Here is a 25,131-nt window from a genome sequence, read left to right on the forward strand (position 1 = left end):
AATCTGGGTTTTGTCCATTTGTATAATAAACCAGACCTGGGGTTTTGGGTTTTGTCCACCAGACCTGGGAATATGGGTTTTGTCCATTTGTATAATAAACCAGACCTGGGAATCTGGTGTTTTGTCCACCAGACCTGGGAATCTGAGTTTTGTCTATTTGTATATAAAAAATTTAAACGAATAATTTACGATACTGTTTACTTTAATTAAAAATCATATTTTTATATCAAAAAGTTAATTATGATATTATTTATTTTATATTTATTTTATTTTTATGGTTAAAACTAGAAGTTTTCAATTTTTTATCTATTAATTTTCCTTTTATATAAACACTAACTAATATGTATTATATTTATTTACTTTTATTTTATCTTTATTGATAATACTCAAAATTTTTAAGTTTTTTTTATTAATTTTTCTTTTATATAAGCACTAGCAATGTGTATCGTATTAGTTAGTAGTAGTAGTAGTCAGCCATGGCAAACACGAACATTCTAGACGCTGAGCGCGAGAGCTTCCACAGGTTCTTTGAGTGCTGGCTTGATGAACAAAACCAGCGCCTCCACGACCTCACTTTTGCCGCAAAAAATAACACCACCGCCACCACTACCGCCGCTACTAATCCTGCAACAACCACTGCTGCTATTAACACAAGCAGTACAAGTTTAGGAAAACTGGTGGAGCGCGTGGTGAAGCATTACGAGCATTACTACGAGGTCAAGTCGAGATGGGCTAAGCAGGACGTCCTCGGAATGCTGTCGCCTTCTTGGCTGAGCTCCCTCGAGGACGCCTTCCTTTGGATTGGCGGCTGGAGACCAAGCATGGCTTTTCACCTCTTCCTTTCAAAGTCGGGGTTGCAACTCGAGGCTCGCGTATCCGAGTTCATCCGAGGCTTTTGTAGTAGTAGTAGTAAGGGTAACTTGGCGGATTTGTCGTCGCATCAGCTGACGCAGATGGACCAGATGCAGCAGAGGACTGTTAAGGAAGAGAGGGACATCAGCGAGAAGATGGACAAACAGCAGGAGGCCGTCGCTGACTCCTCGATGGTCAACTTGTCCCACGTCATTACAGAGTTGATGAATGCCGGTAGTGGTGACGATCCAGTTGCGGAGGAGGACCCCCGAGTGGAATCCGCTCTGGCATCCAAGGAGCAAGGTTTGGAGGAGATTCTGCATAGGGCTGATAATCTACGGCTGAGGACGCTGAAATCCATCACGCACATTCTGACTCCAATCCAGGCCGTCCATTTCTTGATTGCTGCTGCTGAGTTGCACTTGAGGGTTCATGACTGGGGGAAAGAGAAAGACGCCACTACCCATGCCCACTCTTCTCAACCATGATCATTTCATCTCATGCATCCATCCCGTCTAAATTAATAACAAGTTTTTAGGAGAAGCCTAAGTACGTAAGGATCTTCTTGTCACGCGTAATAGAGTGTAGTAGATTATGAAATGTAATGACAATGATCCCACTTTAAGGAAGTGTTGTTATAAATCAATAGGTAGTTTTTGTTGAACATAAATCCCATATTGGGGAACTAAGAAAATAGAATACACTAGCAATAGTGCTCATGTGTTTCTGTGGGTCTTAAAACTACTGGACGTAAAAGAAGAAAACAGCCAGTACAAACTTGTAATGGATAATTTGTAATTAACAGGTTTTTAGTATGTTTATACTATTTAAACACAGAAAATATAATAAGAAAAAGAAGCAAGAGTGTTGGCAGAAAGTGAGGTAATTTGTGGCATACCTGCAGGCTGTAGTGAGGTCTGTGTAATCGAGTTTAGTTGTGAACACCGGTAACATGTATAACTCAGAGAACGAAAATGATGTGCATAGAGAATATACTGCGGTAACTATAAATTAAGGTTAGAAGTGTTTTAACGTTGATATAAATTAGTGGCCCATCTATCTGAATATCTGGCAGTTTCCAAGCAAATTCATGACCGGAAATCATTTGGACGTCCAACCAACACCATTAAGGACCATTCCATAGCCAGCAGAACAACTTCAAATAAAATTTATGTAGTATAACAAAAAGGAATTGTTATTGGCACTCTAAAAATCTCATTCTACACTTCAAATTTTCTATATTTGTAAAGAAAAATACACTTGTGAGAAGTGTAGAATGAGATTTTTGAAATGTCAATAATACTTCCCTAACAAAAAAGAGTAGTATAGGCGTTATCTGAGAAATAAAGTACATACTCTAAATTTAGAGTATGGTTCTTCATACTTCATATTTGGAGTATATTTGAAACTCTAAAAAAAACATTTTGGGAATTGTGTCTTCGAGTATAGTTAAAGGAGGTTTATACATCAGGTTTTGAAGTAGGGTTGGAGATGCCGAGTGGTCCTACACCTCATTCTGGAAGCACCTCCGGCCTACCAAGTAGTCTGATTTTACAATTTTTACTATTTGATTTCTTAAAATCAATTTTCACCATTCATTCCAAAACTATTAAATAGTCCCAAATTAGTGAAGAAAAATTGAATCAGGAGGATTAGCAATCATTTTTTTTCTAGCCTTTATGAATCATATTATTGTTATCCGAATAAAACCCAATGATTAATCCAAAGTAACTTACCAAATTAAATTTGTGCGTCAATTTTTATAATTTTTGAATTCCTAATACACTCCAGCTAATGGCAGTATGTAGATTAATATAGAAACTAATAAGGAAGGTTTTGTAACTGATCACGCGCATTCATGTTTGTCAAGGTCTTGTAGCCATGAAATCTGGTTCCAACAATTAATGTAAAAATTGATTTGGATTTTTTTTTAATTTCAATTTGAATATTACCTAATTTAGTGGAATAGTCTATCCATTAATCTTTTTCTATCACAAAATTAATGTATCTATTGTTTAATATTTTACTAAAATGTTTTGCCTCCTTTATAATTTTTTACTAAAAATTTTACCTACTCTTTAATTCTCCAAAAATAATTTACCTACTGTTTAATTTTACAAAAATAGTTTACCTACTATATAGTTTTACGAAAATAGTTTACCTAATGTTAACCTACGAAAATAATTCAGCAATAGATAATTCAGATATCGGTCAAAACCTTAACCTAGTATCACCTGGAAACATGCTCCATGTTGACGTAATAGAGTGTAGATTATGAAACTGGCTATTCCCACCGGGTTCACTCCGGCGAAGGTTTTAACAAAGCCATCTAAGCAAGTGTTATAAATCCATCGTTAGTTTTGGGGTCCATGCACAACTTGAAACCATTTGGAAGAGTCCAACAACATCATTAAGGCACCAGATCAGCTCTAAAATATGTCTGGTACTTGCAGTTTCATTTCTTCTGTCGTGAACAACTCTGCCACGGTACTTGAGCATGGTTCCCAAACCAGTATTGGGTTCCCAACCATATTCCATTAGCACCTGGGCCTCGCGCGCCTTCGGTCAAGTCTGCTCCAACCTTAACCAGGAAAAAGATACAGTTAGAACCAAACCAGATATATTAATATTACGAAAGCGTGTGCGTGTGCGTAACACGTAACTATAATACAGAGGCTTTCCAATTTGGCCATCTCTCAACAATAGCATGTTATTCTTAAACATAAAAATCTATTAATATATAAAATGGGAACTAAAATGTCCTCTTGCACTCCTTTATGAAAGCACAAGGGAGAAAATAAACACGAGAGTGTAAGATAACATTTTTAGAGTGTCAATAACAGTTTTCTCAAATATTTTCTCAGTTAAAAAAAAATTATTAAATTAAAATAAAACTTGTTGAATAGCTACTTAAGGAAGAAGATGAATTGTTCTCGTAAAGAAGTTGAGTCGACCAATGTCATGTCTTATATTTTTCTATCAATTTTGTTTATTTTGCCTCTAAGCGTGTCGTTTGCTGCACTGAACTGAATTATTCTTTATTGGCTTTCTTTGAAGCAAAAGGACAAGACCGCCCTTGCAAATCCAAAAATATCTTCACCTTCGATCCTTTTTCATATGATATTATATCATATTTGAAGAACAGATATAAAATAAACCATACCTGGGAATCTGGGTTTTGTCCATTTGTGTGTGTGTGTGTGTGTGTGTGTGTGTAAGCACTAGCTAGTGTGTATCGTATTAGTTAGTAGTAGTCGTCGTCGTCGTCGTCAACCATGGCAAACACCAACATTTTAGAAGTTGAGCGAGAGAGCTTCCACAGGTTCTTTGAGTGCTGGCTTGATGAACAAAACCAGCACCTCCACGACCTCCTTACTGCCGCCAAAAATAACACCACCTCCGCCGCTACTAATCCTACAACCACTGCCGCTATTAATACTAGCAGTACAAGTTTAGGAACGCTGGTGGAGCGCGTGGTGAAGCACTACGAGCATTACTACGAGGTCAAGTCGAGATGGGTTAAGCAAGACGTCCTTGGGATGCTGTCGCCGTCTTGGCTGAGCTCCCTCGAGGACGCCTTCCTTTGGATTGGCGGCTGGAGACCAAGCATGGCTTTTCATCTCTTCCACTCAAAGTCGGGATTGCAACTCGAGGTTCGAGTCGCGGAGTTTATCAGAGGGTTTTGTAGTAGTAGTAGTAGTAGTAGTAGTAAGGGTGACTTGGCGGATTTGTCGTCACATCAGCTCACGCAAGTGGACCAGATGCAGCAGAGGACTGTTAAGGAAGAGAGGGACATCAGCGAGAAGATGGCCAAACGGCAGGAGGCCGTCGCTGACTCCTCCATGGTCGGCTTGTCCCACGTCATTACGGAGTTGATGGATGCCGGTAACGGTGGTGATGATCCGGTTGCGGAGGAGGACCCCGGAGTGGAATCCGCTCTGGCATCCAAGGAGCAAGGTTTGGAGGAGGTTCTGCATAGGGCTGATAATCTACGGCTGAGGACGCTGAAAGCTATCACTCACATTCTGACTCCAATCCAGGCCGTCCATTTCTTGATTGCCGCTGCTGAGTTGCACTTGAGGCTTCATGACTGGGGAAAAAAGAAAGACGCCACTACCCGTGCCCAATCTTCTCAACCATGATCATTTCATCTCATGCATCGATCCCGTCGGTCTAAATTATTGACGAGTTTTTAGGAGAGGCCTAAGTGCCTAAGTACCTACGTATGTTGTCGCGCGTAATTGTGTACTAGACTATGAATTTGGTGTGAGACCATACTATACGCTCGAGGTCTTCCCCACTCGGTTTACTCCGGGCGAGGTTTTAATGACAATTAATGACGCCACTTTAAGCAAGTGTACCTTGTTATAAAGCTTATTTTTATTTTTTCAAACAAGATTACTTACAATAAAAACTGGTACAATGTTCAAAAATAGCCAGCTAAACAGTAAAAGACCCAAGTAAGAAGAGAAGTGCAACCAGAAGCCCACACATACTTAGATTTGAAGACTGCAAAAACAAACAACAACAAAAACCATAATCTCAAACAGCATAAACCAAACTGCCGCCACCGTTGCATCCTTGGAGGAAGCCAATCTTTGAACCGAGAAAGTAGACACATGATCTAAGCTCCCGCACGAAACCCTGCAAATATACACAAACAAAGCATCTTACGGATAAAAAGTGAGGCTAAGGGGTATGCAAAATACTCTTAATGTGGCGGATGCCCTAGGACACTTGGCCTTGATGGGAATCCGGCATGCCGGTTAGGGAGGGGAGGTGAGGGATGTGGATCTAAAATTCAATTTCTGATCGAAACCCGCATACCTGAGCATGTGATGAGTGGGCATGGAATATCACGACTAAGGAGAAGGGAGGAAGGAAAGTTAAATGACAAGAAGCAGGCGAAAAATGTCGGATAAAGAGCATGAAGCCCAAAACTGAAACAAGCTTAGGGAGGTAATCGAGACCAAAGAGGGGGTGGGATGCTGTGAGGGGAAAGGGGTAGAGGAGATGAGAGGGGAGTAAAAGTGGGAAAGGGTAAGAAGGGAGGGAGTAGCAAGCCGTTGCCTACCCCGAGCAAGAGCAAGAGCAAGAGGTGGTAGTTGAAACTTCGATAAATGTTGGGTTTCTGCAACAACACAGAGAGAGGAAGCCATTGTTATAAATCAATAGTAGTTTTTGTTGAATATAAATCCTACATCGGGGAGCTAAGAAAATAAAATACAATACATAGGTGTTTCATTTTAACAACACCGAGATCTTTTGTGTAAAACACAACACCTAGAAATAGGTAGTAAGTTAAAACAATATCGGGATGGTTAAGAGTGAGATAGTGGCCCGTAACTATGAATATCTAACAATTTCCGGGCACATTCATGACCTGAAATCATTTGGAAGTCCAACCGACACCATAAGGGCACCATTCCACAGACAGCAGCACAATTTCAAATAATCGAAACGCTTTATAGCCTTTTCCTTTGAACAAAAGGCGGGCAACACAGGATCAGCTCTAAAATCTGTGTTACTTACAAATCGTTCGGATATTTTTGACATTTTGATCCATTCTAAAAACTCTGTCGCGTACTGATCACTCAAAATTTAACCACCCATCCAGCACCAGCAAAATTTTGAGGATTTCCAAAACAATGATAACTTAAAAGCTTCTATGTGAAGCTCGTAGCAGCCTGCACCGGGGATTGAGAAATCGGAACATTGGACAATAGACTGGGTTCAGTAGTGTAAAGGCTTTCCAGATCCACCAGGGCTCCTCTGCATGCTGGCTCTGCCATCCAAAGCACAGCACATAAGAAGGAACAATCCGGATTCTCCACCTAAACTAGATCAGATCAAAGTAGGAATTGGGGAAACAGTTACCAAATCAGGGCACTGCAAAGAGTGTAAAAAGGTCAAGAAACGAGAAACTGAGCTTTCTCAAATCGTCGCCTCACCTGTGCACTCTTTTAAATACAAAGAAATGCCTTTGTATTACACCAACAAGCCAATCAAAGTTCATTCCCGATAGATACAAAAAGGATAGGAAATAGCACACCTCTAAGAATCAGTGAAAGGTGACCCCCGGAAAGCTCTATCAAAGCAACGAAGTTGGCCTCACAATATATCAAATAGTATCACTAAACACAAATAAAAATAATCTGGTCTTTCTTTTCTAATAAACCATGTCTAAATAGCTGCTAGGACATAAAACCTAATTTCCAGACCCAAAAAAAGAAAGACAAGAAAAAAGACATAACCTAACTTTAACGACCTTTGGCAGGACCTTGAGAAAGAGAAAAATATTTCTACAAGCTTAGCATAATTCAGTTTAGAGCTCTAACTTGATTTCTGGTCCTTGAGCATCTCTGTATTCTAGAACCTTCTTTGGGATGTTGTTTGTAATCAGAGTCCCACCATTATAGCCATCGATTAGCAACTTCCCTATTTTTGATCTCCACTCCGAGCTATCAGTTTCATTTCTTCTGTCATGAACAACTCTGCCACGGTACTTGAGCATGGTTCCCAAACCAGTATTGGGTTCCCAACCATATTCCACTAGCACCTGGGCCTCGCCTTCGGTCAAGTCTTCTCCAACCTTAACCGGTCAATCCAGGAAAAAGATACGGTTAGAACCAAATCAGATATATTACCCTCTAGAATGATAATACAAAATGCCCAAACTGTCTATTCATCCAGATAAGCCATGCTTAAAGCTGAATCCAACTGATTACAAATTGCCCACAAAAAATGGCAACAAAAGACAAAATACAAACTTGGCCAAAAAGCACGTGTGTGTATAACACTTCACTACAATACAGAGGCCTTCCAATTTGGCTATCTCAACAATAGCACGTTATTCTTAAGCATAAAAATCTATAAATATATACAATGGGAACTGTTCTTGGCACTCCAAAAAAGTCCTGCACTCCTTTATGAAAGCAAACGGGAGAAAATAAACAGATAGTGCAAGATAAAATTTTTGGAGTGCCAATAACAGCTCCCTCGAATATTTCTCAGATAAAAAGAAACTATTAAAGTAAAATAAAAGTTCCGAGTCATAGCACAGCCCGACCATTAGACATTTGGACTCAAATTCCAGTCTAAGACCACAAACACTAATTTGAGAGTGAAGATGCAGATAAAACAATTAATCAACATAACTTTATTAACATGGTTCCACCCCAAACTGGGTTATGTTCATGGGGAGGAATCATGATCCACCAATAAAGAAACAAGATCACAATGATTAGGAAATAGCCTCTTCCAACCCCATAAAACTCGCAAACATTCAAACTCACTCAGATTTCCCTCTCAAAAGTTGAACCCTAGAGTGAGAAAACTATCAAAATCTGAATAATGATCACAAGGGAGGCTAAAAAACTTGAAGAACCCTATTTAAGGCTCATAATAACCCTTTGACCAATTTGTCAACGTCTTAGATTCCTACTCCAACCAGGAGATTGGTGCAAAAGGGACACAGCAAATGTGTCAAACAACAGCAGTCTGAAAACCAACAACACACTCAAGCCTGCACTACAGTATCTCAAAAAACTACTCTGAACGCTTGAGTGTAAACACTGCTGTAACATGATTTCCCTCTGGATACTTGAGCATTATCCCCGATGTTCGAGCAGCAATTCCAAATCCTACATTTCCACAGCTAGTTTTGAGCTGTTATTCCAACACAAACCACAGGCTGGATGTAGGTTTCCAGCACAGCAGGAACAATGATTATGGTTTGAACCACTCCCTACCCAGAAAACCCAAACCAAGTTGGCATTCTCCGACAAATAATCCATCTCCTCATCCGTTGCATCACAGCTATGCCTAACAAAGATTGGCCCCCTGACAGGGCAAGAACAATTGGTTCACGCTCTCTAATCCATATGTGCGCATCACGCGCCATTAGGAAGAAAACAAAGAGAAGGCTTTCCCCTCTGAACCAAATCGCATGCTAACCCTCCCAAGAGCAAAATCTAAGGTAATTATCGAAAACTGAAGATACTTCCTTTCACCAAATTGCACGTGCAGGGATGAAAGGATAACGGAATAACCTACAGAAACCCATCACATATTGAACCGTTTTGACTTGGAATCCCTAACCCTCTGAAAACAGAGGTAGTTATTATGATCATGGTAGATAAAAAATGTGACCTACAAATTTAGGTAAACTGAAGTGATCTACAAATCTAGGGGGTAGTTTGGCAGTCTACTCGTAAATTAATGATAGATCAAAGTTGTGAGTTCATTAAACAACTGTCTCCATTGTTTGACACATTTATGCCAGCAACCATCTCATAAAGGTTTTAAAATCATTACCGATAATGCTTTGTCCTCAATTAGTGAAATCCTGCTACAGCTGGTAAGCTTCATTGCAGTCACCAGGCGCTTGATTTGCCATTCAATAGGTAAAGAATCTAATAGCTCAAAGAAGTATGTTGCATATCCATATTCGGGTCGTTCCAGCACAATTCTGCAGTCAAGTGATAATCAAATGTCAAATCCTCCAGTTCAAGTTGAGAGGATAAACCAACCTTAAGAAAAAGATGCAACTCATGCACACCTATTATGTTTAGGAAAGACAAATATAAATGACTGAAGGTCTCGGCACCAACCCCATTCAACCGGCCAATTTCTGAACTGCAGATAACGGCTCTGTATAATAAAATGAAATGGGATTTATTGTAAACAAAAAGATAAAAGTCTTGCAGGCAGATATAGGGAAACGTTAACTGAAATAATTAGCCTGTTATCATGCTGACGAACTAATCATAAGAAACCTATTACCTGCTCCACAAGTGAAATTAGACAAGCCAAGCAATAAGTAGCTCTTGAGCCCTTGGTGCATCGTATCGGAGCAAACTTAAAAAACGGCTGACGCTGTGAGAAAAGCTGTCCAAAATGAATATGCTAACATTAGAAAGATATTAATGCAATGGTGTACCACATTTAACTGTGCAAGGCAATTCAAATACAGATGGTTAACTACCAAAAGTTGGCCGATAATATGTTATCCAAAACAGAACTCATACAGAATATTCACTATCTATAATTTTAAGAAGAAACGAACAATTATTACTCAATAAGATTTCATAGCAGTGGACCACAAATGCACTAAAATAACAAACAACAAACAGGAAGCAAATATAAAACAATATCCACTACCCACATGAACCCCACTCCCAATTATTTGGCATACTGCAGCTTCCCAATCTTACAAAAATTGAGGGGAGCTATCCTTTAACTCTGTTGACATGGAGGCCAATAATGAAGACCAAAATCTGAGCTTATCTTCAGAAATTTTCCTATTCCTGTGCACCCAAACAACCCAAGAAAATGGCCAAGAACGTGCAAACCTTTCACACAAAAAGAGTAAACCCCCCATCCAAATTCCCTTCCACCAACAGTGGAGAAAAACATGATCTGTCAGATTCCCCCACTCTTTACACACGGTACAACAGAGAAGGGAAAGCCTACCCACTGCCCTCTTTTCTGAAGCATCTCTTCTACAAGACAATCGCTTCATAACAACCAAACAAGGAGGAGAAGTTCTTAAAAAGTGTAACAAGATGGTTTTAAAAAAATTCTCATCATTCTCACAAGCAGCCACAAGTTTTCTTTTCAATTGCTTTATAGAACAATGTGTCCAAATGAACCTCTTTTCATACGTTAAAAATTATTAAATACGCCTCACTTCGTCATTAGTTGATCAAGAATTAACTATTGTTTTTCAAGAAATGTACCCCTGGCAGTTTCCTTATAGGTAATTCACAATTGCAGTAGCACATCTGTTGTGTACTAATAAAAGCAGCAATATTGGCCAATAGGAGGTTCACACTAGATCTTATGGGGAACTCTAGGAATTTGAAAAGAATTCCAAAATACAACCACCCCCACCCCCTCCCCCCGCGAACAAAATCACAAACCGTGATGGGGTAAATGTTTTTAATATTAATCTTAACAATGAGCCCGGAATGATTGAAGGCTATGCTACAAGGAAGCTGCAAGAACAATACATAAAATTGTTGTAACAAGGCTAAGACAAGAGGGAAACCTCATAGTACAAGAATTGTGCCAACCTTTGATATTACAGCTTCAAGCTCCGCAAAGTTGTCTTCACACAAGGATTCACTCTCAATCTCGCCGTAAAGCCTGATTTCATTAACCAGCACCCCCTTTTCAACTAATACCTGCCATTTATCATTTTAGGAGGCTTCATCCAAATGGTAATGAAAATGCAACTGTGAGAAACATGGAGTACCTGCAGTAGTCCTGGAGCATCTTCCTCCAACGCCGTTTCAACGGAATCCCTGCAGTTAATTTCACACCTATATCCTTAAGAAAAGTGGACATAAAACTAAGTGGAAAATGACCTACATAAACATAACAACATACGTGGCAGTCTTTTTCCTTTTTCGTGGACGAATGACGTTTATTGGCTTAGCAGATTCTGAGGCAATAGGGCTATACTTGGCGGAAGGCACAACTTTAACAAAACATCCATGACTCCTAGATATGTTCAATTCACAGCCATAACCAGATGCTAACAGATTCAACCGATCACGCAGCCGCATATGGTCAACCTCATCTTCATTAATTTCATTGAAAACTCTTGGTTCATTCTTTATGGACAGTATGTCAAAGGAGAACTTACCCCCAGCATTTCTGTCCGGATTTTGGAAGACACCGTCATCCCAAGGTTCATCCTTTACTTTAACAGATGTTGACGGGGTTGAACAATGCCTTCTACTTGTGCATGTAGGCACATAGTCCTGTCCCCCACATGAACTTAACTCCATGGCATTAGGAGGCATTCTCTCAGATGAGCATTTCTTATCACTTTCAGAACCTTTTCCACCATAATTGGACTTATTGGAATTAACTGAATATTGATAGGCTGTAGAAAATGCTTCAACAATGACATTATGAGGTGAACTAATCATAGAAGTTCTACAAACAACTGAACTATTTCTTCCAGAATTGTCATGAAGTGAACTGGTAGCCACTAAAGCTTCTCCACCGGCACTACTATTATCTGCCTGTCCTTTACAAGCAAGCTGTTGCATAAGGTCTTTTGACAGTGGCCCTGGAATATCCTGTATCATACAATGTTAGAAGATACTTCCATAATCAGAAGAAATTCAAGTATATTATATCCAATTTTTATTTCAAAGTAATATTTGTTTTTTATGAGTTACGCCATATTAATTGTGGACCTCGAGTTCACCGAGTCTTCTGCTGTGTTATTATTATTTTTTAACAAAATTTTGTTTCTCGTGAAAAAAGGAAAACCCCACTGGTCAACTTTAAGAAATAGAAAGCAAAGCAACAAGTTCTGATTGCCAATGGAACAATTCCGACTTTATCTCACTTGTCAATCGTTCCCATCCAGGTACCATTTCGTAAGCCTTTGAGGAACACAGTATAGTAAGATATGACATTGTCTATTAACATGATTTTTTTCATAAACCCTACTTCTGAGCTCAACAGTAGCCACAAGCTTCTCAATAATTAATGCACACATATAATTCTAAACATAAACATAAGGATAAAAATATTACCTCAATAAGTGCTTTTTCAAACCCGAAAAGTTTCCTGCAAAATGCCATAAATAAAATAACTAAAAAAACCTAAGAATTTATTCCTTTACAGAAATATGAATTACATAAACACATTCAGGCATGTTTATAAATTTCACAAACTGAAATTCAATATACAAAAAAAACCTGAACAAATAAAATTTGTACTTGGATCGTATACATTTTTACGAGAATAATTTTTTTTATAAGATCTCCAAAGTTGAGTTTCAATCAAGGGTGGAGAACACATTCTTTCAACAGTGAAGGTGAAAGAATTGACACTTGGGTATGAGGCTTTGCCATTGATTTTAATGATGTTCAATTTGATTTGACTCAATTGATTAAAAGAATTTATGATAATTTGGCCACTCAGTTCTACACACAAATAATTTTGATGAGGCATGTGGCACGTGTATTTTCTGTCGGACCCATTACTTGCATAAATCAAAATGTCCAACTCTTGAACTGGTGACTATTTATTCTAACAAAATATTTCACTAAATTGTTGATGCATGCATATCTCCCAATTTGATGCACGACGTACACACATACTTGTCACATGCAGCAGTTTTTGCCTGTTGAATTGGAATTCCGTTTTCCTTCAACAGTCATTGTACCCGCATTTGCCACAATTTTTGCTCCTTTGACTTGCTAACTTGTTTCTTCATTTAACAAGCTTTAAATTTCTAGTTACATTAATGAAACAATGCTTCTTTCCATCAAGAAAATTCTCTCCTTTAAAATTTGTCGACTGCATGACCACTAGCCAATGCAAAAAAAATCACAAATAACCATTTATAATGTCGCTGAACTTTAAAATTAAATTCTCAAGTCTTCCCACATACCCTCATGATGCAAGATCACTACAGAACACAGTTGAAGGGTTTGGTTTTGCCCAACCTTTGGTTGAACAAAACATTTCAGGTTTTCAGCTCAACGGACTATGCCTCCATTTTTTCTTTCTTAACATCAAACTTTTGATTGAACTACCTTTTTACAGGTCTTTAGCACAGAAAGCTTTCTTCCAAACTCTAAACTTAAGAAATGGGCCTTTTAACATTATCTCACTGAAGAGGAATCCCTTATTTGCATATGTCCTTGATTTGATTCTCTTCAATTTAATTTGATTTGATTAAAAGAAGACTTAATTTACTTATTTGGCCTCTCAGGTGTTGGCACGTGTCATTTCCTAAGACCCGTAACTTGCAGAAGTCAACTTTTACTAGTCAAAGAGTCAAAAGTTGAAATTTTTTATTGTTCATCAAAATGCAGTGAATTTTGTAAGAAGTTTTGAGGTCTGCAACTTGTGTGTGATTGTGTGAGGAAATTAATTTTGAAAAGAAAAATTGTGCCAAGTCATAAAATCATCAAGGAGGAAATGGCACCTTGATTGCAGCATCTTTTGTCGCTCTTTGAGGGAAATGTGGTCCAGGTGATCATAAGTAGAGTGATCAGAGATCTCACTTTTCACTTGAACTGCTAACACAGAAGAACCAGCAAAGCCATTCATACAACCTCCAGATGAACAAAAGAAGCCGCCAGAGTAAGCAACCTTTCCTTTGGCATGAACTTCTAATGGTGATGGACTTTCAGGTAGACTGGAAATATTGACATCAGTTTTCTCTAGTTGAGCAACATTAATATTAGAATCAGTACAGACGATCTGCTCTGAAGAAACAAAAGTATTTACTTTTGTCCCAGTGTAGTCACTATCCCCAGGCATTTCCACATTTTGGCTGCAAGAGTCATGTCGTAAATGCTGATCAAGTGAGGGATCTGCCACAGTTTTACAGCCTAAGAGTTCAGATGTAGCTCCGCTAGAAATTATAGAATACTGATTTTTTTCTTCTTCCAATAATTCAACTCCGACTTCTCTGACAGAAGGAAAAGATGAAACATCCTACAAAACAAGCACATTCTATTAACCATGCCAAAAAAGAAAAGAAAACGGCAGAGGTAAGAGGTAAGAACAAAAATCAGGTAAGACAAAAAATAGGTGCCAACTCAAACTGCTTGCACTGAAATTATTTCCAATCATCTTTTCCAGGCAAACTGCCTCCTATTTCAGCCAGTCTCATCGATATTCAAGCAGTAATTTGACCCTATCTTCAGCCTAAAGCACATTGCTAAAACGTCAAATAAATATACAAGTAGAATATACAAAAACTCTTCCAAGGAAAATGCCTCACAAAGTTATGTCAGTTGAGTTTTTCTCTTCAAACATTTAAGCATAGTTTTCATAAACATGAGAATGGTCCACTTTGATTTGTGGACCATCTATAGTGTCTCACCCATACTTCCAGTGTTTTAGGTACATTCTAATTTCGAATCACTTATCTTCTAATGTCAAATCGACAAAAACTCTTATTTTCATGAATCTATCCAGTGTCTTGCGTATACTTCTAGCTACATTCAAATCTTTACAAGACAAATAACATTGCTATGTTACACGACATTCTAACTGGATTCTCATCCTGTTCGTACATAGGCAATGAAATGCAATATATGGAAAAGGTGGATAAACAAACATAACAATAACTAAACCTCTACCCCATCCAATCAAGCAATTTTCTAAAATCTAGCACCTCCTCTATGTTATTTAAATGCAAATATACTTTTCTCCACATGTGCAGAGACTTTGTAAACTTTGCCAGTGAAGACAATTTGTTTAAATCCAGTAGCCCATACTTTGCATATAAGCAATACCTTCTCAATATTGGCCTTGCACTCACAAAGAGTTTGTGATTTTTGACCAAATAATTTCGCACATACGCATGACAACTCCATAACTTCTATGACCTAACATTACATCCTAAGACCCTTCATATAAAATTCAATACTTTTCTTAATTTCAGATGCCCAAATAGACTTCCAATATCCATATTCTTCAATGTTAAAACGATAATTAAACTGTCAGAAATTCAATATTGAATCCATAGATTCTTCAAGTATATGTCCTTCATTTGTTTCCTTATATGGATCATTAGTTTCAGCTGCAAGATACAACTTTCATAAGAAAAAAATATCATGCATCAACCCATCATCTCTATTATTCGAAGATGACACAAATGGGCACAAGCAATCTATATCTTCATGGATCAAAGACAATAATCAATCAAACACTAAATTAACGACTAAAAGGATAATCAACTACAAACTGTCTACTCCAATGATTATAGACCAGTTCAATGTCAAGAGCAGGGCCATTTGTTATTGCCTAGCTATATCTTATCATTAAATGCTTATGATACTACTGTAAATTTCAAAAGAGAAGGAATTTGGAATCATATTACACAGCGTTATAAGACAAAATTTCAAAAGAGAAGGAATTTGGAATCATATTACTGAGCGTTATAAGACAAGGCTTGAAGCATTCACCTCTTCAATGCTTTGAGCTAAAATCAATCATCACGATATAATACCACTAACGGTGATAATAAGAAAATAAATAGTGGAACTAAAATGTAGAGATTAACAAATTACTTGTGACTTGGAGAGCTCATCTTCTTCTTTAACCGTAACACCAATGAGGGACCTGTAAACCCCAAAGACGAAGCTTCCATCATTAACTTTAGAATATTACTAACATTACTTCAAATGAACATCAAAAAATTTATGCATGTGATAATATGTACATATATATATATATATATATATATATATATATATATTAAATGGAAACAAGGAGCTCACTTCAAATTTTGCTTTCCAACAAGTAACAAATTGCGCCGTTGTATCAATGGAAGATAGTCAAGCTCATCAGACGAACCAGCACCATCAATTTTAATATGATTACCATTTAAACCACAAGAAGTAATAGCCATTTTTGGGTGCACCTTCTCTCCACTTCAGTTCAGGTAGTTAATTCCCATAAGTTACTGGTTGAATAACGATTGTGGCGCATCGGAACAGCTCTACGGCTCCTAAATATCAACACGCAAATCAAACACAAGAAAAGTTTCAAAATTTAGAGTTTAATGGCAAAAGCAAACTATGCTAGGGTTTGAGATGTGAGAGAGATAAAAGAATAACAACATATAACCATATCACGCGGAGGGATTCAAGCGCTTCAACCGCCCAGATACTGGTGCGTCAGTGTGTCACCGCAGTTTCTAATTCGTGCAACACATTTGCTTATTATTAATCTCTTAGGCTAATTAGTTTGCCACATTTGCTTATTGTTAATCTTGTGGGCTAATTAGTTCACCACATTTGCTTATTGTTAATCTCTTGGGCTAATTAGTTCATCGTATTTGCTAATTACACCAAAAAGAGTCAGAAATCAACCATACTTAGCAAATAAACATCCAGAAGTTAACTTAAACAGGTACCACTACAAACAGAACTTGAAACCAAAATAAAAAAATAACGAAAGAGCGGGAGGGTTTGGTATTCTCACGCTTTGCCTTCTCCCGCTAATCTTCCGGTAGCAGCACAACCATCAGACAAAGCACAAGTAGGTGGAGCGAGGGAGGGGAGGGAGGCAGCGAGCGGCCGATAAATTGGGAAAACGGAGGGTGGAATGGGCTGAGCGGCTGAGACAGGAGGTGACGAGTGGAGTCGGGGGTGCCGCGGTACGGGTGCAGTTGGGAGGGGGACCGAATTAATTTTTCCTTTTTGCCAATTTAATTTAGAAATTGTTGCTACCAAATCCAGTTAATTCCAACAAGGGCCCCTAAATTTGTCATCATATTTCATTTTAGTCCCCGTATTTTTATTTTTGTTACTGTATTCTTTTAAATTTTCTCTTGAATTTTTTATAAGAGTTTGTGGTGTAATTCGTTAAAAGTATTCACTTTTGCATGTCAGGTTCCTAGCTTGTCGCACAAATATTTTTTTTTTCTTTTTAAATTTTGAGTTCACAACATTGTCTTGCATAATTTTCGTTTGGCTGATGATTTTTCATTAAAAGATGTTCGCACTCTAAAATAGCCATTGTGCAATCTTTATAAATATGTTTTATTTCTAAATATATAAAGTTTAAAGTGCACAATAACTTTTTTCGAGTGTGAATAACAACACAATTTCTATTTTCATAAATTTATAAAACTAAATGTCTTAAATTTAATCAAATTGTGGATTTACTTAAATGATACCTTTAAAGGTGAATCTAGATTTTTGCTCTTGTGGAGCATCAAGGAAAATAGACTATTGGAGCATTAGACTCTTAATTATGATGGATTGTAGTTTTGGGCCTTGAGTAATAAATTCCTTAAATTTATTAGTTGATTTGATAAAATGTGTAACATTGGCCTATCTGTTTTAATTATGTAAGATTTGTCGTCCTTGGTAAAATGTTGTTGACATGCGAATTTGGCTTACCCCTACCTCGATCAAATCTTCTCCCTCAAGTGTCAAGGGCTCAAAACACACAAATAATCAACGACACTCTACCATGCCTCCTTTCTCGCCCTCATGCTCCTATTTCTGAGTCGAGAATCGACCAAACTAAATCGAAAATAACCCTCTATTAGTAGGTTAGTTGATTATAATGAGCTCAAGGATGTCATCTTTAATGAGTCAAGTATACGCGGTTTGATTCTTAACCATAAACATAAGGCTTGCATCGCACATATTCGGATCATCAAGTATTGGCTTGTATTGGTAAACTCACTTTTCGCTTGAAACTACCCCTTTACAAATCAAAGAAAAATCAAAGTATAAGAGAAGCAAAAGTCAAGATCATTATCTATCTCGGAAATGGCTTACAAGTTTATTTTTAACGATTGATTAGACGATCAACTTATGTTAAAAATTATAAACGGATCTTAGTATAAAACGTTGAATTGCAATGTGAGAAAATTAAAACATTATAACCCATTTGGAAATAAGCCTACGTGGATGGTGTGGAAAAAGCACACGTAAAAAAATATATAAAAGGAGAGCAAGGGGGAAGGGAAAGGAAAAATAAATAAAAAAAGCAAGAGGCAATACAAATGAGAACCGCCCCTTCCCTCTCTGGCCTTCTCCCATTCTCCGCTTCGTACATTCAGTCGGGTCAAGTTCTCCATTGTAAGATTCCAACTCTCTCTCCTCTCTCTCTCTCTCTCTCTCTCTAACTCGCTAAGAGCCGCCCACACCCACACCGCAACACACTCGCACCGTCGCTTTGCATTCATCGATTAATGTGTATTTTTTTTCTCAGAGTTTTGCTTGTGGCGGGAACGCACTTTTGGCGACATTGTCGCCGATTTGTTCCTTTTTCCGGTATTCTTTTGATTTTTTTATTATTTTCTGCAATTGCCTATTGAGCCTCAATGCATTTGTCTAATTGTCAATGAAACGTGAATCGCATGCTGGTTTGGTCAATTGGTAGTTGTGTCCACAAAGCGCGGCGTTTCTAGAATCTAGGGTTTCTGTTGTTTGGCTACCGGAACTGGGTCTGTTTGGCTGGTGAGAATATTGGGTGTTGAAAAGGAGAGAGCGAGAGAGATTTTTTGTTTTGATTTGTTTTCGAAAAATGAATGAATAAGCTTTCGGATGAAGGTGTTAGGGGTGAATGGACTTAAAGCTTTCTCTTTTCGTTTTTCCATGTGTGTTTGGTACCTTATATATCATGCCATGCGTTGATCTGTGCTTACTGAAGATGTTGATTGTTGGGTTTGGTTGAGTGGATTGTGTTGATATGAACCGATGTTCGCTTTGTCTTTCTTTTTTCGTTCTAACGGGATGCGTCTATGTGCTTGGGATCTTGTTACATTGCTTTTCTGGTTTTATTTTCTTTAAGCTCCGCTTCATTTATTGGGAAATTGAGGAAAGTGAAAATTTCAAGCCCTATGATTTAAGTCGATTTAGTTTCTCATGTGGTGAAATATCTTTATGTGGGATGTTGTGTGTGTTTTCTTGTTTCAGGAACTAAATTAACCATATGCAAGCTTGTGTGCCTTGGCATTGCATCAGCACCGAGTAATAAGGATGCCTCTATTGAAAAGAAAGCCGTTTCCCTTGGCTGAACTGCCTGATGATTTGGAATCTCATGAGCTTGTATACCAAGTTCGAACTACAAAAGAGATATTTCGAGACTACGGGTATCCTTTTTTTAGCCCTTGGGAAGCTGTGTGGCTTTTTTGTTTTTCTTTTCTTTTATTTTTGTAGGTTTGTTTTTATTTTGGATCTCTCTGAGTTTTAGTACATTACTGTGGTCTCCAAGGCAATTAAGTGGAATTTATGCAAACAAGGTCAACCAAAGTGCGTTATGTCTTTGACTTCTTAAAATATTGGTAGAACACCCTTTAGCTTCTCAAGTCTCCTGCATTGTCACAACCTTTTGTTTGTCTGACTTAACATGGAGCAGTGAATATCTGAACCGGATAAATTTGTATCGCATGAGAATTTGGATGTGCAAAGTCTCTGGAAAAACTAATTTGACTTATGAAGAGGCTTTGCTATCAGAAGAACGTGCTACTGAGAAGGTTCAGCAGTTTCCCAAGGAGCTCGTGGCACCTGCACTACAGATTATCCAATACAGTAAGAACTCTCGACTGCGATCAATGGATATCTTGTGCTTCGAAATAATCTTAAAGTTTTGCCCACTCAATAGTTTCAGATAATTTTTTTTTGTGGAGATTAAGTGCAGTTTTGGTGACATTATATGAATGAGCTTTGTCTGTCTATAGGCTAGTTTCTAACTTTCTGTTTATGACATGGAGGGGAAATCTTGTATGGATTCCCCTTCTAACATAAATTACTCATTTTAGCATACATCTGAGCTCCTTATATATCAAAATACTGTTACATGATCTTCCTCATGCATGTTGCGGATGAATTTATGTGGTGGTGCATGCCTGACCATTGATTTTCTTTCTTTCTTGCTTTGAGAACCTCGCCAATTTTGCTTATTGTTAGATTTTTCTTGTCAGATTTGGATGGGGAGTATGTTGGTGGAAAAGATCCCTTTTCAATAAGAATTTTGTACCCTTTTGTTCGACAATATGAATATATGCTGTAGGGTTTTATAGTTATGCTGGCAGATGTTTGGTTGATTAATCTCTTATTTCCACCTTGTTGGAGACTGATGTTGGTAGTGAGGGGTAATCAAATTTCATACTTTGGCTACTTGAGATGATAAATCAGTTTGATTGTTTCCTTATCTGTGAGGTATTTTCTCTAAGTATGTATATTAGCAACGTAGATTTTTAAACAGGTATTATGCTCCTTTCCGGTTCAATTTTATCTCGATTTCCCTTCTTTACATTTCCAAGAATGTTAGCATGACAGTCGTGTCCCAGTTTAGTGAAGCTGAGGATTTTAAGGACCCTGCATTAGTGTCTTGTGTCTTACTAGTAGGGTAGTGTATAGACCTTAATGTACGCGAATAATGACTGTTTACCTGTAACATGGGGGTTGATTGTGAATTTTGTGCATGATTGGGAAGTGTATCTGGATGCTGATGAAGACATGATAAGCTAGAAGTGCTTATCATGACCTTGAGCCAATGCTTCTGTATAGTTGCAACATTCTCAAAATTCTGCATAACTCATTAATTTCTTGTCCTGACAGGTATGCTTTCGTTGAAAGATCTTGCTGACATCATAGCCACAAAGTTGCAGGATCACATATATGTGGGTGCTGAAATGTATGGGAGGAAGGGTGATGATATGTATCCATGCAAAATGTCAAAGGTTATTGAAGAAAGTGTTGGAAAAGTTGAATATGAGGTAGCTTGGCTTGACAGGAATAAGGAAGTTATGGAAACTTCAGTAATAAATCGGGAAGACCTGAGACAGAAGAAGCCACCATTTAGTAGAAATTTTTTGAAATCTTTTATTCGGGAATCTACATACCGAAATGCTCCTTGGGTACTCCATGGTAAACTTGCACAAATTCATGGAATCTCAACAAGTGTTCCGGAGAACTTAAGGGGCAAAGTCTCTTTCAAGGATGGTTTACTAGTCTGCAATAAGAGAAGGAAAAACGAGGAGGTATAATATTCATTTACTTGTTGAAGTGATGACATTATCTGCCTGTCTTATATTTTTTATTATATCCAGGAAGCAAAACATGAACGTCAAAATTTTAAAAGGAAAAAAGTTGAAGGTTCAGCTATAGAAGGTATAGTGCAAATATTTGCTTGATTACATTTTTGTTAGTGGTGGAGCCCTGTACATGGGTGTTTGCTCTTAAAATTAAATGTTTTGCATGGTTGCAACTCCAGTAAAGTTCGTCTTTCTGTTATTGTATCTTGAATTCGCAGAAGGTGACGAACCAGCAGAAGAACCTATCAAGTATCCAATTGATGACCTTTTGGTGCAACCAGATGCAGATGATCCAGTTTTCACGGATCGCCCTTCGCCATTGACAGACTTTAATGTCCCAATGGAATGTGTTGGTGACCTTTTGATGGTTTGGGATTTTTGCTCTTCGTTTGGTAGGCTTTTGCACTTGTGGCCATTCTCTCTTGAGGATTTTGAGAATGCTATCTGCCACAAGATGGGCAATTTGATTCTTCTTGTGGAAACTCATTCGGCTCTTCTCCGGTTGCTCATGAAAGACAATGACGAATATTCTTCAACCATACGGAAAAGAAATCGAAAGTTGAAGGTCATACGCCACTTGCAATCTATTATTTAAATATCTATGTCAGTAGAATCCTTGTTTCTTATACCTGTTCATTTCCTTGGCCATATATTTTTTGGAATTTATGCCCTTCTGATTTCTTTCTTATATATATATTTTTTTTGTTTGATTGTTCTTTTTAATTTCAGATAACTCTAATTACTTGGACAGAGTATTTGTGCGATTTTCTAGATATGGTGAACAGTTCTGAGTTACGTGGTTACATAGCAACTATCAAGCGGGGGCATTATGGCATTTTAGATGCTCATGCTAAATTGCTAATCTTGCGAGAATTGGTCAGTCATGCACTTGAAACAAATACTCTTAGGGAGAAGTTGGCTAAGTTTGTTGAACAGAGGCAGGCACTTGGAGCCACAATAAGGGGGGAAGCATTGGAGGAAGCTAGAAAGAAAAGAGAAGAGAAAGATCGTTCGAGAGCAGAGTATGATTCCAATCAAGTTGTGGATTTGGAGAGTAAAGGAAGTGCATCAACAAATGGTAATCATATGAGACAGAACGGAGACATAGTAAAGAAAATAAATGGTGAAATCCAAACATCAAGACAGAATTGTGCATCAGAGAAAAGGTCTTGATTCTGCTACTAGCCTTCATTGATATGCGTGTGTATGTGTATCATAATGATTTTCTATGGGTTCAGGTTTAACAATGTCTTTTTTCATTTCTAATAGTGAGAGCAATCAAATTGACAATGCATCAAAGAAAACGGCCAGGAAACAGAACTTGGAAGTGGACATCCCAATACCCAATGGGAAGGGTTTATCTGAGAAGGACCCACATGAATGGTCAAGGGATGATAGAAAGGAAGTCACCGGAAAAAGCAAAGAACAGAGGGTTTGATCTATCTCCTTATTCAGTTCTTTTCTGTGCCTGTTTTTCTGTTCTTGCCTTCTTATGAAACTGCTTACTGCAGAAGGAATATTATGAGCGGGAGATTGAGAAGCGGGTTATACGTACCAATTCCTTGGGTAAAGACCGAAATTATAACAGATATTGGTGGTTCCAGCGTGATGGAAGAATATTTGTTGAGAGTTCTGACTCCAAGCAGTGGGGGAATTACAGTAGTAAGGAAGAGGTATTCAGCTGTTAATATTTTACTAATTGGTTGTGTTCGTTTCTCTCGTTTTCTCTCTTTATTGTTAAATTCGTTTTCTACTTGACATTTTTGAACAGCTGTATTTGTTGATCGGCTCGCTGAATTGCAAGGGTGAGAGAGAGAGGGCACTTAAAAAGCAGCTGGAAAAATTCAATAGCAGAATATGGTTAGTTTTCATTCCCTCTTGCAGTGGATGCTCCTGGCATGAACACACTCAATTAAATATCCTTTCTGTGTTTGGAAAAATTTTGAGATTTATGGCCAGCATGTCAGCATGTATATGATGGATTATTGTCAAACATTCAAATCCTGATTTAAGAATGATTACATAAAGGTTCAATTGATAAGGTAGAGCAAATGATGATTTGGGCCGGCCCCAATAATGTGATCACTAAGGCTGTTGAGAGATATGAGTTAAGAATAAAAGAGACACACCTTTCTGTTGTTAATTCAAATAGTTTTGGTAGGATGCTGTGTTGAATCCTCAAATTAGTTGGAACACACGATGAAACGTTTGTTATACTTACTGTCATGCATAAAATTGACAACTACTAATAGAATTGAGGAGTTATACACCCCGTAGGGAAAAATATATTTTGAAATTGTCCCTTTTATTATAATTTAAATTGCATCACTTTTGTTGTCGGCTAGTTTTGTTGCCCCGTCCCTTTTGTTATTAATGGCTGCGGTAGTGTGATATTTCAGTTGGAGCAATTCGGCCATGTATATTTCGCGTTTATCTGAATAGTTTTGGTTTGAAATGCAATTTTTAACAGCCTGGAAATGGAAAAGAGATCAAAGGACTTGGTTCAAGAGGTTGCATTGGAGGAAGCAGTGCTGCGAAGGTCTTCTCGTGTAAGAGCCCCACCGAAGAAAAATCCTGCCAATGCTTTCCTAGAGTACGTTAACAAGTGGAAGGAAGACTAATTGAGCTCCCATTTTTGGTTTTTCTCTTTTCGGTTTTTGAGTCCATTAGTCTAGTGATTGCTTGGCTTTGGGGAGTATCTCTGGAGTTGAGGGGGGGGCCAAGGAAAGCGGTGACGGATAAGTAGGAAGGAGAGGAATAGGGATGGAGCGGTTTTATTTTGTTACTGTCAATTTTTTGGTATCCATTCCTCTGGCACTTCAAGTAGACAGACTTTTATTTTTTAGCTCAATACTCAATTTGAGCAAATACTCAATTTCTACAATCTGAGGGATCAAATTATGAGGTTATGGTCATTGCTTCCTTGAAAATTTCTGTATTCCGGTTTCTATAAATGAGTCGAACCTGAAACCTTCATCTTGTTTGGTCTTATTTGGCCCGCGTAGTAGCCACCCCCTACCGACCTACGTTGATATTATTATGTGGTTCTGGTCTTAAGTCAACACGGTAATGTATTTGAATGATTCTACCAATTTTAAAGATAGTTGTGGGCCTAAAGTCAAATCTGGTTCTGGACCGCATATTACATTTAGCTTGGGTCTTGATATCTAAGTGTAACCCTAAACCCTATACATTTATGCGTACACGTCAATTGTATTAATCTAGAAGGGGGTGAATAGGTTATACGTAAGTTCATAACCAATTTTAAAAGTTTTGTCAACTTCGACAGCTAGAAACGGATTTAGAGTACACAACAATTTAACAAGGTAAAACCCAACCACTTTGGGAAACGTCCTCGAGCACTTTGCCAGTCAGAAGATAATCCACCAGTAATGAAATCACAAACACAGAACTTCCGTGGAGCATGAATCATAAACCTTAATCTCTCATGTCTCAAATTTAAACTACATCACAAGGTAACTCAAGATGGAGATGAAGTTCGGTTGTATCGTAAAGCGGATTTGGGTTAGGTGTAGCCGGAACAGAACTACGGTATAGCCGAATTGGCATGATGAGTGTTGCTGGAGGTCCTTTTGACTAGTTAGTTTGTTTATTTACATAATTTCAGGTTCTATCTTTTGATTTTTGGATCTCTTCAAGATCTCTGTGTTGAAGGGTGTCGCTGTTTTGTTTGTTAGATTTACTATCAAATGGTGCTCTTGGATCAT

General features: G+C 38.0%; 4 protein-coding genes across 6 annotated transcripts; 3 read left to right on the forward strand and 1 right to left on the reverse strand.

Moving 5' to 3' along the window:
• The first annotated feature begins 476 nt into the window (after positions 1–476).
• Positions 477–1,340, forward strand: LOC137736533 (protein DOG1-like 4). The gene has a single exon (XM_068475816.1). It carries the CDS (start codon positions 477–479, stop codon positions 1,338–1,340), a length of 864 nt encoding a protein of 287 aa, XP_068331917.1.
• Positions 1,341–4,127: 2,787 nt separating this feature from the next.
• Positions 4,128–4,994, forward strand: LOC137736637 (protein DOG1-like 4). The gene has a single exon (XM_068475906.1). It carries the CDS (start codon positions 4,128–4,130, stop codon positions 4,992–4,994), a length of 867 nt encoding a protein of 288 aa, XP_068332007.1.
• A 1,945-nt stretch (positions 4,995–6,939) lies between these two features.
• LOC137715162 (uncharacterized) lies at positions 6,940–17,036 on the reverse strand. Of its 2 annotated transcripts, none has more exons than XM_068454399.1 (12): positions 16,828–17,036; positions 16,122–16,351; positions 15,912–15,963; positions 13,814–14,328; positions 12,411–12,444; positions 11,245–11,945; positions 11,111–11,159; positions 10,929–11,039; positions 9,637–9,741; positions 9,413–9,504; positions 9,169–9,322; positions 6,940–7,444 (listed from the first exon to the last, which is right to left on the reverse strand). In XM_068454399.1, exons 2-12 carry the CDS (start codon positions 16,250–16,252, stop codon positions 7,178–7,180), a joined length of 2,211 nt encoding a protein of 736 aa, XP_068310500.1. In that variant the 5' UTR covers positions 16,253–16,351; positions 16,828–17,036; the 3' UTR covers positions 6,940–7,177. The 2 variants fall into 2 exon arrangements, 1 of the variants encoding a protein (XP_068310500.1); XR_011065539.1 differs by having other exon boundaries at positions 7,306–7,444; positions 9,465–9,504.
• A 1,305-nt stretch (positions 17,037–18,341) lies between these two features.
• On the forward strand, positions 18,342–24,526 carry LOC137746559 (uncharacterized). Of its 2 annotated transcripts, XM_068486581.1 has the most exons (12): positions 18,342–18,440; positions 18,574–18,635; positions 19,281–19,456; positions 19,723–19,895; positions 20,928–21,349; positions 21,419–21,479; positions 21,622–21,968; positions 22,133–22,569; positions 22,673–22,835; positions 22,915–23,076; positions 23,175–23,263; positions 23,874–24,526. In XM_068486581.1, the coding sequence occupies exons 3-12, from the start codon at positions 19,344–19,346 to the stop codon at positions 24,022–24,024; spliced, it is 2,118 nt and encodes a 705-aa protein (XP_068342682.1). In that variant the 5' UTR covers positions 18,342–18,440; positions 18,574–18,635; positions 19,281–19,343; the 3' UTR covers positions 24,025–24,526. The 2 variants fall into 2 exon arrangements, with proteins under 2 accessions (XP_068342682.1, XP_068342688.1); XM_068486587.1 differs by lacking the exon at positions 18,574–18,635 and having other exon boundaries at positions 18,345–18,440.
• The last annotated feature ends 605 nt before the right edge of the window (positions 24,527–25,131 follow it).

The sequence above is a fragment of the Pyrus communis genome, chromosome 1 (assembly GCF_963583255.1).
Source record: "Pyrus communis chromosome 1, drPyrComm1.1, whole genome shotgun sequence".
NCBI classification, from domain to species: Eukaryota; Viridiplantae; Streptophyta; class Magnoliopsida; order Rosales; family Rosaceae; genus Pyrus; species Pyrus communis.